Source organism: Equus quagga, chromosome 19 (genome assembly GCF_021613505.1).
Source record: "Equus quagga isolate Etosha38 chromosome 19, UCLA_HA_Equagga_1.0, whole genome shotgun sequence".
In the NCBI taxonomy this organism is placed as follows: Eukaryota; Metazoa; Chordata; class Mammalia; order Perissodactyla; family Equidae; genus Equus; species Equus quagga.
This window is the reverse complement of record NC_060285.1, coordinates 31,780,461-31,795,085: the sequence shown is the minus strand read 5'-3', so window position 1 is coordinate 31,795,085 and position 14,625 is coordinate 31,780,461. Positions and strand designations below refer to the sequence as shown.

General features: G+C 34.6%; 1 protein-coding gene across 7 annotated transcripts in view; it reads right to left on the bottom strand.

Moving 5' to 3' along the window:
• CEP290 (centrosomal protein 290) overlaps positions 1–14,625 on the bottom strand; it is an 87,281-nt gene that overhangs the window by 14,740 nt on the left and 57,916 nt on the right. For 6 of the 7 annotated variants that reach the window (XM_046646446.1, XM_046646443.1, XM_046646447.1 and 3 more), the window contains 6 exons: positions 13,955–14,092; positions 12,166–12,387; positions 11,697–11,819; positions 7,401–7,546; positions 6,919–7,074; positions 3,837–3,960 (listed from right to left, as the gene is read on the bottom strand). In XM_046646446.1, the coding sequence (XP_046502402.1) occupies positions 3,837–3,960; positions 6,919–7,074; positions 7,401–7,546; positions 11,697–11,819; positions 12,166–12,387; positions 13,955–14,092 (909 nt within the window). Of the gene's footprint in view, positions 1–1,356; positions 3,369–3,836; positions 3,961–6,918; positions 7,075–7,400; positions 7,547–11,696; positions 11,820–12,165; positions 12,388–13,954; positions 14,093–14,625 lie in introns of those variants that run through there. The other variant, XM_046646448.1, reaches the window with a different exon arrangement.

The following is a 14,625-nucleotide window of genomic DNA, read 5'->3' as shown; positions in this document are numbered from 1 at the left end:
GAGAAAAGGTAATGTAATTTGTTTTAATATAGGAAGCAAAGTCAAGTATGACTTAATAATGTCCATGCATATAATGCTTCCACATACACTCTTCTAATGATTAAACTAATTTACAGTGGTTTTTCCAGTCCAAAAATAAAACAGAACCATCACCCAACTGTTCCAGATAGTATTGTGCCCCAGTACCCCACCTCACTCCCGCCCCGCTCAAATTCACATGTTGAAGTCCTAACTCCCAGGATCTCAGAAGGACCTTATTTAGAAATAGGGCCTTTTCAGAGATAACCAAGTTAAAATAAGGTCATTAGGATGGGCCCTAATCCAATCACTAGTCTTCTTACACAACAGAAAACTTTGGACACAGAGACATGTACAGAAGGAAGACAATGTAAAGACACAGGGAGAAAGTGGCCATCTACAAGCCAAGGAGAGAGGCCTGGAACAGACCGTCCCCTCATAGCGTAAAGACAGAGTCAACCCTGCTGATACCTTGATTGGACTTCTGGCTTCCAAAACTATGAGAAGAGACTTCTGTTGTTTAAGCCATCAAACCCGTGGTGCTGTGTTACAGGAGCCCTAGCAGACTAACACACAAGCCTACAAAACAGGTGCTTCCATGCCTTCCTCCTGCCGAAAGCTTTCCTCATTCTTTGAGCAAAAGTAACCACTCCCTCCTCTGAAATCCAGTAACAACAGATTTGCATTTCTCTTGGCATGAATCCACTTTGGGTTACTATTTCCCTTCATTTTTATTTCTCATTCTAAACTATAGGTTATTTGAAAGAGAAATCTGTGCTTGATTACTTTTTCTGTAGAGTGGGTAGAATACCACATACCTCATAAGATTGTTAGAGCATCATGTGAAATAACTTTGTGAGGGCACTCAGCACACCTTTAGTTTTTTCTCCCCCATCCCCTTCTCTCTCTGCTGACTTGAAGGACTATCAAGTAAATAACTCCACAGACATTACAATTGTTAAAGTATAGTATTATAGAAATGCAATTACTATACATGGCTCTGTAACACTGTTTTAATTAGCAGTAGGTTAAATACTTTACATTCTGAAATATTCACCCTTAGGTGAAAAAAAGAGGTAAAAAAATAATGCTTTCTTACGTAAAATGAAGTAAAAGTAAAGAAATCAGAAAATAGGATACAAAAAAGTAAAGAAATTCTGGACTGACATTTGATTCTAACCTGAGGGCATGTAACAGAACAGTGGCAGAAACATTCCATGTCCACGTGATTTCTATTTGTTTGAGGAAATGCATGTGCATATGAACATATATAGTGGCACACATTTGTTGATGTCTGTAAACTAGGAATATGTCCTTAATTATTCTCTGTCAACATAACCCAAGTACACATTCTGATTCTATTACTATTAGGTTAACTAGGCAAATTAGGCCACTGGCAAGCTCCCTAGGTTTTGCGTCTTACAAACGAAGGCAGGAGACAGGATAATTTTTAAGGTCTCTCCAGACATGGAAATCTGTAATTCCCTGTCCCTGAGCTCTTCTGTCTCCCTCACTTTGTCTCTTCTGTCTGTGACAGCTATTTGATTTTAACAAATGATAACCACCTATGAGTACCACTGAATGACAGATATAAAATACATTAAATATCACTTACAGAAGACCATAATTCTCCCTGATGACTGCATATGAATACATTTTTTTAACACAGTTCCCCTCACTAAAATATAGATACAATTATTTATGTAACTGAGTGTGGATCATTTTTTTCCTCTTATTCTCAAAACACAAAACTAAAAGCATTAGTTGAAATTGTCCAAATTTCTGGAAACTAAATTCTAATGAACCTATTCTATGAGAGTAATATAAATAAAATTCTTGTACATAATGAATTTTAGGAGATTTGCAAATTGTTTTACAGAAGAGGAGTTCTGTTAAAAGGTATACACTGCTAGAAATCAAATTCTTAGTGGATGGGAGTTAAACTTAGGGGGACTGGAATATCTGAGGTGGAAAGGATAAAGAAAAAAAGATAAATACTATTTTGATTTCAACAAGCAACAACCTTTTCATATTCTGTACTGCACATAAACCGACCAAAAGTATTGTATACATAGGAAGGTCATAAACGGTAGAGCAGACCTGCATTTAAACCCTGGCTCTGCATCTTCTTGATCACTAGAGATGTTACTTATTCTTCAAGCTTCCCAAGTAAAATAGGAATGATATTCTGCAAAGTACTGTGAAAATTATACCTAAGCACAGAGCCTAACATATTAGGCAGCAATACATGTAAGCTCCCTTTTCTCATCGTAAAGTAGTATCTGTTACAATACATGACAAAAGACCACCAAAGGAAGTTGCTATGCATGTTAGAATGTCACATAGCATCATAACAATTTTTACCAATGTATTCATTGTAGTGAAATTTTACTTGTAGTTAAGATTTTACAGCATGCCGAATTAGAAATTTCTAAGGCAAAACAAGCATCTCTAAAGTGCCTTATTTTTGTTATTGTATTATCTAATCTATTACTTTTTAAGTGAGCACCAATGGTAAAAGGTGAGTAGTAAACTGAATAGGAAATGCTTAACCACTAACCTTTTGAAGGAACTAGTCAGATGTTAGAGTTTCAGGAGAAGTTTATTAACAGTTAATATTTTTTACAAATCCTGTACAATTTTGTTTTCCATTTGCACCATATATGTATACTACTTGCTATAAGAAAACTCAGCTAACAAAGAAACAGACTGCCATGTCCTCAAACCTGGGACACTTCATTTCTTCGCTGGCCTGGTGCGTCAGTTTCAGAGTTCGCCTGTGCATCCTCCTCAGCACACTGAGTCAGTGCAGCAGCAACGGCGGCAGAATCACGGTCCTCCCCGGTAGACTCTTCTGGATCCATGTGGCTGTTGTGACTCACATCTTCAGCTATGTTTCCCTTTCCTTTCTCATTCTCGCCTAGCTCATTCTCTTCCTTATTTTTATGTTCCTGTTTATCATTTTCACAACAGTCTTGATTAATTTTCTCAATTTCAGGATCTGCTTCATTTTCAAAATTGGAGTTAAACTCTGCCAAAGTACCATTATTTGATCCAAATGGACTTGATTCATCGATTGGTCTTACCTCAGATTTATTTAACTCAGTAGAATCCACAATATCTTCTGCTTTGTGTTTTTCTTCATTATTGTAACACTGCAAAATATTTCTAGGTACCTGATGATATAAGTTGTCACTGGCATCTATTCCCTTCCCATTTTTAATTCTGAGCACTGTTATGGGTTTTTTTTTGTTCCTGTGTAAAGTGTTCTTTTTGTGAAAGATATTATGCCTGTATTTATTAACATTGGTAGCAAGGGTAGAAAGCGTAGTTGTGTCACATAACAGGTTCTGCTTGAAGCAGAAGAAAGAGAAGAAACATGAAAAGGAGAAAAGGAAAAAACATATATACACTGTTTTAAAACAAGATACAACAAACAATTCTACACTAATGATTCTTTATAAAGAAAATGCAGAAACACATTACACACATTTGAATGGAAGAAAAGTTATAATATATTTCCCTACTTTATCTAATTGTATAGAAGTTCTTGCCACAGAAAAACTCATGATAACTACATTTAAAACCTCCATAAATCATTTATAATGAAGTTTTACGCAAAGTATAAGAATCTTAGGTTTATTTGTTATTATGCAAGAAGGAGCAAAGAAGTTAACAGACATCACTACCTAGTAAAACAGAAGTGGACTTCACTACATTAATATTAATGAGATGGACCTACTGTTTTGAGCCAGATAAAGGTGGACGTTGACGTCACTTTTAAACTTTAAAATAGAAAAACAAAAAGACCTACTTACTGAAGGCCCAGAATACGCATCCTTTGAAAACTGTTTTTCTAAAGTGTGAAGTTTTTCTTGGAGGTATTTATTTTGTAAACGTAAATCTTCTATAACAGAATCTCGAGGAAGAGCTTGATGGGTCCTACGAACAAGAACCACAGACTCTTTGCTATTCAAACTTCTACTTTTCACTGTTTTACTATTAAAATACAGGAATGAAAATATGTATTTATGAACACCGCATTTATTTTAAATTCTACAAAACTTGCAAACTTCACAAAGAATAAATCAGAACATGAGCATACAATGATCCTCTACAGAGGATTCACTTCAGGGCTCCTTTAAATGATGAGTTAGAAAGTGTATTTTGATTTGCAGAAATATATTAACATTTTTAAAGACCACGCATCTATTTATATGGATTGCACAAGATAGAGGAATTAAAATGCCCACTATTTTTAACAATTACATAATAATTTCATACCATCCATGTGCTTGTCAAGAAGCTCAAGGATTTAAAAAGGCTCTTAGTGGTGCCAATAATCTGTTACTTCAAGTCTACATTTGTCCGCGTGGGCTCCAAGGCCCTGCGTAATCTGGCACGACCACACCTATTCAAACTAATCGTTCAGGAGTCTATCTTTACTTAGGCAAATAAATCCACCCTGAGCCACACGTGAAAGATTCACTCCTGCCACTATGCCTCTGCTAGGGTTCTGCTTTCTTGGAATGTCCTTCCCCCCTTTAACATCTAGATCTGATTCATAAAATTCACAATTCACACTTGAACTGAGATAGAAGACAAGTTCACCCTCTTTTATAGTCTTCTCCAATTACTTCAGCCTACACAGATTAACATTATTAGGGGAAAAAAGAGGAATTAAAAAAATATTAGAAGTTTCCAAAACTAAAATATTTTGATCCTTGTGAAAACTGCAAAGGAGAATAAAAGGGTTTAGTTTTGTTGTGAACATATGTTTGGACCAAGAAAAACAAGAAAGGGAAGGAACCACTGTTGGGACCAGACAGTAACTATAAATAGATGTCAAAAGAAAGAAGAATTCTTTCATCCATTTTTTCTTCTTCATCATGGAAAATTCTGAAGGAATAAAGAAAGAGAGACTTAGAAGGAAAGGATATGGAATGAAGGTTAGATGCTCATGAGTGTTCCTTTTTTGTGTGTCAGGAAGATTGGCCCTGAGCTAACATCTGTTGCCAATCTTCCTCTTTTTGCTTGAGGAAGATTGTCACCAAGCTAACATCTGTGCTAATCTTCCTCCATTTTGTATGTGGGATGCTGCCACAGCATGGCTTGACAAGCAGTGCTAGGTCAGTGTGTGGGATCCAAACCTACAAAACCCAGGCTGCCAAAGTGGAGCACATGGACTTAACCACTACACCACAGGCTGGCCCCAATGAGTGTTCCTTTAAAAGAGTTCAATTTCATATGTTCCCATTACATTCATAGTGACACAACCATAGACATTAATAAAGAAGAACTAGTGGTAATTTTTGAAGACTAATAGAAAGAAAAAGTATCATAAATTTAAGAATAAATTTAAGGATTGTCATATCCAAATATTACAGGTAGGTACCAGACTTTGACAATGATTATTAACATGGTTACAGCACTTAGAAGAGGAAGTAATAAATTAAGCAAAACTAATCTAAATTCATCTTGGAAGAAATGAGTGAAACAGAAAACTATAAATAGTTTTAATTGTTACTGTTATGACATGATTTTATTTTGCTTAGTATGACCATGACTATATCAGAAGACAGAGCTTGGAAGGAGACAGTAAAACAAAAACGTCTCAGAGGCTCTGCTAAAGAAATGACATGAGAGTTCTGATTCTAGGTAAAATGGAGTAGACACATCCAATCTTGTCTCTCCTAAACGCAAGGAGCAGCTCCTTGAGGACTTTGAAAAGTACATATTTTAAACATTGGGACAGAATACCAGAATCTGAAGTATCAGCAAACAGGTGGTGAACTGAGCTTTTCTTTTCCTCTGGTGTTTCTTGGCTTGAACACAACATTGCTTGAAACATGAAGGTGAGTGTTCATACTGACGGAGAGCTCCGGGGAAGCCTTAAAGTTCTAGCTCGAGTAAGGACAAGGGAACTTACAATACTCACAGAGAATGCAAAAATCCCTCACTACTTTTTTATTCTGTCTGTTCTCTCATGCCCCAACCTTCAAGCAATCCCATGGCAGTGGTGGCAGAGGCTGCCATGGGAGCCCACAGGAGCCAAAATTTTTAGGGAGGAAAATCTCCAATTGGTAGAGCTGTGAGTGGTAAAGGGGTAGGGCGAAAGCAGTCCCCCCCTCGACCCCCTTTCTGCCCTCCTGTTGCTTGCCTAGTTGCAGATGGGTGCACAGTTGCTAAAGTGCACAGTCTAAGAGGGTAACTAAAGCCCCAGATTTGTTCTAAGTTCTGAAAAGAGGAGCCCCAGGGAAACAGAAAGTATCAGGGAGATCAGAGAAAGGGGAGAGCTCAAGAAAGAGACTCTATAAAGTTGTTTATGAACTTCTGGGCTCACCCCTCAGCTATGCATGTAATAGAATTGATCCTAATCAAAATACCAAAGACTCTGAGAACTGAACTAACAGACAGAAGACAGCCCATGTACAAATTGTCAACTGGGAGGTACTCAGGCGGGACAGATCTGAACAGCATTGTAACGGCTTTGAAAACAAAACTGATATAGGAACCACAGCCCACAGAAAGGAGGTTGGCCTACAAATACAATATATAACTATGTACTAGGGGGCTGTGGGAAGAAGAAGAAGAAAAGAAAAAAAAAAAAAAGAAAGAAAGAAGGTTGGAACTTGAGGTTGGAACCTGCGAAAACAAACATATCTACATTTTCCATAGAATTTAACCAAGATCCAGAGTCTCACAAATAATATTCAAAAGTTCACGAACACAATCCATATGATGTGGCATACAAAGAACCAGGAATATCTCAACTCACAAGGGAAAAGATAATCAAGAGAACCCAAGATTAAAATAACAAACATTGGTTGTATCAGTTTCTTTGGGCCAATCAGTTTTCCTTTATTATAATGGACAGCACATTTCCATGTAATAGCTTACCTCATATATGATATGTCATTTTCTAAGTCAACATTTCTCTTTTTTAATTCTTCCAACTCTTTTTCTGACTCCAAAGCTCGCACTCCCATAACTTGATCAACAGTCATGCCAGTTGCTTTTAGTTTCCTCTGCAAAGTAAGTTTCTCTTTATCAGCTCTGTGGGATTTAATATAAAATCATGAAAATATAACATTCACTGTTTGGCTTGTTCAATTTATTAAACTGCAGCTTACTCACTACAAGACCAATATACAAAAACTGGATCATTCTGTATTTGCTATGAGGTAACACTTCAAAATTATAGAACATTCCATTTATAAATTATTAAAATATATTTAAACAAATCTTAAAAATTGAATCATAAATAATAAATGATAAAACTAGAAAATTTCTCATATTATCAAGTACAATAAAACTATACAAGTTACAGGTCAATTAAAGACTTTAAACATTAATTAGGTTTACATTAAATTTAAACTCACTTGGCAAAAAGATCCTTCAAAGTATTCAACTGCTTTGTTAGAACATAGACTTCTCCCTCTTTCTCTTTTAACTTGTTTCGCATTCCCTCTATTTTGGTTTGCCATTTTTTACCCTCTTCCCACCTAATTAATTCTTCTCTAGTACTCTGTAAAACAGTAACAAATGAGGAAGAAAATTATCAATATTATTTTTAATTTTTTTTTTGAGATTCAGCAATTACAATTTACTAGAACAATGGTAAACCAATACTTCCTAGAGAATATGTAAATAGGTTCATTTTGCTATCTAACTTCTAGAATCTTTAGGCATGCCTAGCTATTAGCAAAAATGCCCTTCAGTGTAAGCATTCTGTATTCTATAACTCGACAAATGAAATTCTGGGGAACAGTTGAGACTAATGCCAACACCCATATGGTGTCTTAAAATGAAGATTCAAATACAGATGATCATGACTACAGCTAAACTTCTAACAAAGACTCTACATGCATAAATGACCAACCCAATTTTGTCACCCCATAGCAATCTCCTAGCATTAGAGCTCATTCAAATCTTCAACGCACATTACTTCTCTTGTTCAACAGACACTTCTGTAGTGCTAACCATGTGCAGGTACTACTCTAGGCAATAGGACTAAAAGCAACAAATAAACCAGGCAAAATGCCCTATCTTCATGGATATTACAGTCTAGTTTATGTTGATTCGTTGGATGAATTAGGGGAAGGGAGCAAAATATAGACAAAAAACAAGAATGAAAGTATTTTGTAGTATGTTAGTTGGTGAAAAGTGCTAAAAAGAAGGGCGGGGTCAGGGAAGAGAATTAGGATATTTCAGGGGTAGGTGTCATGTTTTGTTATAATTGAGATAAAACGTCCAAGGAAAGTCTACGTAATGCAGAACAGTCTCTTGTACTGAACAACTTTCAAATGTCCTACCGGACATTCATATAGTTAAAAACTCTGTTAATGACTGTCTAAGCTAAGAACATATTTCCATTCCACCAAGCAATTTCTTAATGGTTTTACTATATACTGAATTTTCCAGGAAAACAACGGCCTTATAAAAGGAAAGGCTGTAGACATCATTTTGCTGAAAACTGTACCAATAATTGTTTATCATCCTGGAAATCAAATCATAAATGCAAAGCCATTGTGACATGTGAGTTGCCAAAACATTACATTTGTACCAGTCTGCATTTGTAGTTCTGAATTCACATTAATGCTACCTAAAGGTGCAAGCAACATGACTACTTCATTATGTTTTCTAGTGCAGTCACACCAGAACATCCACATGTTGAAATATGAAAAATATATATTTATTACTTTTATAAATTATTTTCCTTTTATGTTTCTCCTTTATGTTTCATTTAGGACATTTATAATGATACTTTTGAAATATTTACGGAGGTATTTTACATTAACCATGAATTTCACTTGGAATAGTAAATCGGGCATTACGAAACTGTATTTACTATAGAAGGGAAGTTTGGGGCTGAAAGAGTTAACCATAGTTTAAAATTAAATGCCCAGTTTCAAGTCAAATGCCCAACTAAGATAAGTTGCCCTATCAAAACTTTCTTCTCTGATACTGGGTAATTTTTTACCTTATTTATTTAGTTCAGCTAATAAGTATCCTTAAAAAAATGTAAAAGCTTTAGTAAGTGTTTGATAGCTATTAACTTTTTTTTCTGAAATGTATACAAGTAATTTTGTGTAATTCCAGAAATGCAAATGTTAGTTGGCAGCATAAGGTGTGTAAGCAAATAATTCTGCAGCACCGAGTGCTTTGTGGGGATTCGACAATTCTATCCCATCTGACATCATCCTCTGAAGTAAGAGTGAGGGAAGCAAGGCTGAAATAATTTAAAAATGAACAGAAAAATAACAAAGACAACGTCACCAAGGGTCTGCTCTGGACTCGGGGAGAGAAGGGGTGAAGAGAGGATGGGAAGAGAAGTTCTCTTTTCATATTTTCTGTACTAATAAACCTCTTATGCATAGATTTCAGAATAACATTATTGGATTTTAAAATTTTCATTCTTTCAACAAATACTGAGCATCTACTATGTGCCAGGGAGTGTTCTAGGGGCTGCAGATACAACAATAAACAAAAAAGGCAAGGTTCCTGCCATTAAAGCTTACAGTCCAAAAGATGAACACACAGACAAGGAACTCTCTAGTACGCCAGAGAGTAATAAATGCTCTGGAGAAAAGCAGCAGCATAAGAAACACAGGAATGCAAGGCATGGTGGTAGGTTTTATTATATAGATAGGCTAAAAACATTGTCTATAGAGAAAAAGGTATTGAAATTTCATTTATGAAAGCATTCTTTGAGCAAAAAAAAAATTCACAAATTAGAAATGCCCAGCACCATGTAATCTGAAAGAATGTTCTCACTAGATTCCTGAATATAGATTTACTTTTTTTCTTGTAGGGAAAGATTTTGTCTGAGCTAACATCTGTTGTCAATCTTCCTCTTTTTTTTCCCTCCCAAAGCCCCAGTGCATGGTTGTATATCCTAGTTGTAAGTCCTTCTAGTTCTTCTACGAGAGTCACCACCACAGCATGGCAACTGACAGACAGGTGGTGTGGTTTGAAGACCAGGATACGAACCTGGGCCACTGAAGCGGTGAAAACACCGCTGTCAGGGCTGGGTCTCCTGAATATATATATATATTTTTTTCCTTTTATTTTTTTTTTGAGGAAGATTAGCTCTGAGCTAATACCTGCCACCAATCCTCCTCTTTTTCTTGCTGAGGAAGACTAGCCCTGAGCTAACATCTGTGGCCATCTTCCTCTATTTTATGTGTGACACCTGCCGCAGCATGGCTTGACAAGTGGTGGGCAGGTCTGCACGTGGGATCTGAACCAGTGAACCCGGTGCTGCTGAAGCAGAACATGCGCACTTAACCACTGTGCCACCAAGCCAGCCCCCGAATACATATTTTACTATTAGTGTACCCTTCTGTGTTCTCATTTTTTTTCTAGTTAGTAATAATGTCACACACTGGTATGGACTTGATGGCTTGCAAAAGACTTTCACATATTACTTCATTTCACTGTCAAAATAATCTTGAGAAAATAGCAATGCAAACAGTATTATTTCATTTTAAGGAGAAATAAACTGAAGGACAGAAATTAGGAGTCCAGGCAAAGCCACAAGGCTATTGAGGTATTATGACAGGAATCAGGTTAGGAACTGGTATCCAAAGATTAGACCTATGACCAAGCAGGGAGGCAGTGAAGAAAGCAGCAGTCTAGCCAAGTAAGAACATCTTGATCCTGCAGTTTTCACCAGCAAAGCTTCTGATAGCAAGTATGATGCGGCTCCATGTATACAAACGCAAACATTTTAACCAAAATTATACTGACACTGATGAATTTTCATAAGGAAAATATTCTTTGGAATATACTCTATTAAAACATTTTAATCTCATTGCCATTTTCTATTCAGTGCCATGAAAGACACAATTTTCTTTTCTATTTTTGTGCTATTGAAATTATTTTACAGACATTGAATATTTTCTGGGTAAATTATCCAACAAAAATTTTTCCTAACCATAGTTCCTCCACTGTAATTTTCTTCAGGGGCAAACATTACTACTAACACTAATATTTCCCAGGTCTTTTTTGATATTTTCAATGCTCCCAAAAGTCTTCAGTTCATTATTTATAACAAATTTAATTATATGTATTTTAGCCAATTTTAGTTTTTCTTTGGGTTGATTAGTTCTATCAGTACTTTTTATTACAAAATAGTTTACTAGTTAACTTGTAAGAAAATTTTAAGCAATTTTTCTCACATTAACAGAATCAACTTATGAGTAGGTGGGTTGATTATGACTTCAAATATATTCCAAATCACTTTGTTTACCCTGAAATAACAGTCCAGTCTACTGAAAGATTAAAAAGGACACATTTGGGTCAAGGTAGAAGACTAGAAATGTCCAGATTTCTTTCCTAAAGGTCAAAAGCATCAATCTATGTAAACAATTACATTGGGGAGAGGTGATAAATACAGTTGGATATGTAAGGTGTGATACTATAATGTCAGGAAGATGACACAGAGATGATGTAGTAATTTCTGAATAAGAGTTACATTACAGGTGTCTCCTCAAGTAGATTGTAAATTCCTAAAGGACAGAAACTTGTCTTAGACTTCTCTACATTACCCAGTACCATTTACAGTATGTATTAGGTCCTACAATTGGCAGAGTGTACCACCTGTTCATCAATTATGTATTTGACCTAGTCTATCACTACCTTAAATATATTAATCAGTATGTTTCTTCACATACCTTTTCTTTCATAGGCTTTATTTCTGCCTCATCCATCTTTCTTTCCAGCTGGCTTTCTAGCTTTTTAATTTTCTTTTGGAGTTCTTCAATTAAACTTTGTTTATTATCTATCAAAGATTTGCCCTGAAAAATAAGATGTATTTTTACAAGTTAAAAAGTATCAAACAAAACACACAAAAATATTCCAATTACAGACACTTCCTGAACCTAGAGCTAACCATACTTCCTAAATGACACTATTGATATATAACATGGTAGTTGTTGCTGCATTTTAATAAAATATGCTACTCTAGAACCAAAAATACAATGGAGGGCACTGAAAAAATTAGCTACATTAACAAAGTGGTTTGAAAGCTAGTTTCAGCAAATATTATAGACAAAATTAAAAAGTAGGAATAAATTACTACCTATATATTATAAAAGACAATCTATCAGGCAGAGACATTATCATAATTTAATACAAAATTACCTGTAATCCATTTGTTAGTCTTTTAATTTGCCTTTTCAGTTCATCATTCTCTTGATCAATCTCATCCTTCTCTCTAAGCATTTTATTATAGGCTTTTTGTTTTTTTTGCAGTTCATTGGTTAAGTCATTCAAATTATCAGTTAGTGAGCTTTCTCTGCTTTTACTTGTTTTAAGAGCTTCTTTTAATTTTGAGAGATTTTCACTTAAATCCTCAACTTGTGACTAATACAAGATAAAGAATGTTTAATTCATGACTCTTCAAGTATCAATGACAAAAGCAAAATAAACAGAAAGTATACCATAAAAGTTTCAATCTAAGTTTTTAAGTACACAAGTAAAAAAAATAACCACTAAATACATATATTTTCCATTTTCATTTCAAATGGACCAAAACTATTTTGAGGAAAAAAACAAAACAAAACACGAAGAAACAGCCTAAAGCAATTCATTTTCAGCAAACACCCAGAAACAAAATTTTACCAAATAAGCAAATGTTTCATTATGATTAAATTAATTAAAGAAACAAGTACATATCAATGTACACAGCAATATTATAAATACCATGAAGCATAAGAGTGGTATAAAAAAAATCAGACTTCAAGTAGTTTCTAATTTACTTTGTAAAGACAGGACATGAAAGGGTAACTTGTAATACTAGACAGTACAGATAAGCCACAAGAGAGAGGTCCTAGCTGTCCTACATAGTAACAGTGATGGGAATACTTGCGCTTAACACACGTTTTGTTGAATAAATTATTACAGGCCAAAAAGCATTACTAATAACACTAATTGGAAAGTAGTAGTAGTACAATGCAGTTAGAAGAAAAACATTAACTGTCCTTAGGGAAGGTGGAAGGGGAAGGCTTCAAGCAAAAGAACCTGAAGAATGTGAAGAATTCAGAGAAGATGACTTTTTAGGCAAAGAGAAAAATATTGAAAAAGAGATCAAGAAAGGGCCATTCCTGTTCATATTTTTATTTACTTAATGGGTTTTTACTGTCAGCTATGCTCATAATCTTGATAGGTACAACAAGAGATTTAAAAGATGTGAGAAAAATCCAGTCCCTACACAGTTTAACGGTGGTGAGGGGCACACGCAAATAAATCAAGAGTAAATCAAAATTGCAAACAAAATAAAACAGATAAAAATAAATATTTCATTTTACTCAGAATAAACTATATGAAATTTTGTTTAAAGAAATTTGAAAATCATTATGAAATATGCATGTTTTGGGAAAAAAATGTTTAAATCACCAAACCAAATGATCATGTAAGAAAATAATAATACAGTGTCAAAAAGAAAATAACTTCAAAAAAAGCTTCGGAGCCTGGCAGCTCTATAGATTAAATGTCAAGGACTCCATGATTTTCCTAAACTTTCAGGGGAAAAAAAAGGAAAACTGATTAACTCATTCTATAAACTAGCAAAAACTAGATAGAAAATTCTGATAAGGCAAAAGAAAAAAAACAAAACAAAAAAATCTAAACACCTATCTCACTTGTTGACATAGAAGTAAAAATCCTAAGTAAAATTTTCCTAAATTTAATTCTTTTAGGAAGTGTAGCTTATAATGACCTATCCTTTGCTAAACTTCAAGCTATTAATCAGTGCATGAGTGCAATACAGATACTTATTGTTCAAAATATGTGTATGTATGCATATCTATCTACCTATAATTCATTAGAATAAATCCCCTATTTATTATCAAAATTACTATATATCAAAGTAGATTCTCTTCCAAAGGCAATTATCAGAATTTTTTATATTAATATACGTGTTGATTTTTACCTTTAGCTCTTTAGTATGCCGATCAACAATTTGTTGAACATTGAGATTTGCCTCTTTCTGAGAAGTTGCAGAAATAATGCGTTCTTCAGCTGCTGCTGTCATTTCTGCCCGGAGTTCCAAAAGTGCTCGACTAAGTGCCTAAAAATTACAACATATATAAATTTTCTTTTGAAAAGTTTATATTTCATACCAGCAATATGTAATACAAAAAATAAACAAGTTTTATTACTTTCAACTATTTCCCTAAAATGCTATGTGTTTAACCAAACATAATTCACAAACAACCCAACTTTTTCAAATGAATTTCCTTTAGTAAGTGTACTCAGTACTTTCCAAATTGAGGGTGAGAGTTCATAGCCTCAATAATTTGGGAACTCAGTATTAAATCAAGCAATTTATATCACAGAAACCAGGTATGTTTTGTTTTCAAATATTCAAGGTTTGACATTTATCTAAATTACTTACGAAGCACAAACTTCCATGTGAAATTAATTGAATGTAAATAGACAAGGAAAGTTACAGGATAAGAAAAGGCTTAAAATTTGCCAATAAATTTCACAAACTAGCATGGAAAAATGGCAGCACCTTCTAAAACAACTGAGTAAATCAAATCTGAGATAAATTAAAAAACTAATAAATCAGATAATCTACCGACCAACTCCTTCTCATAA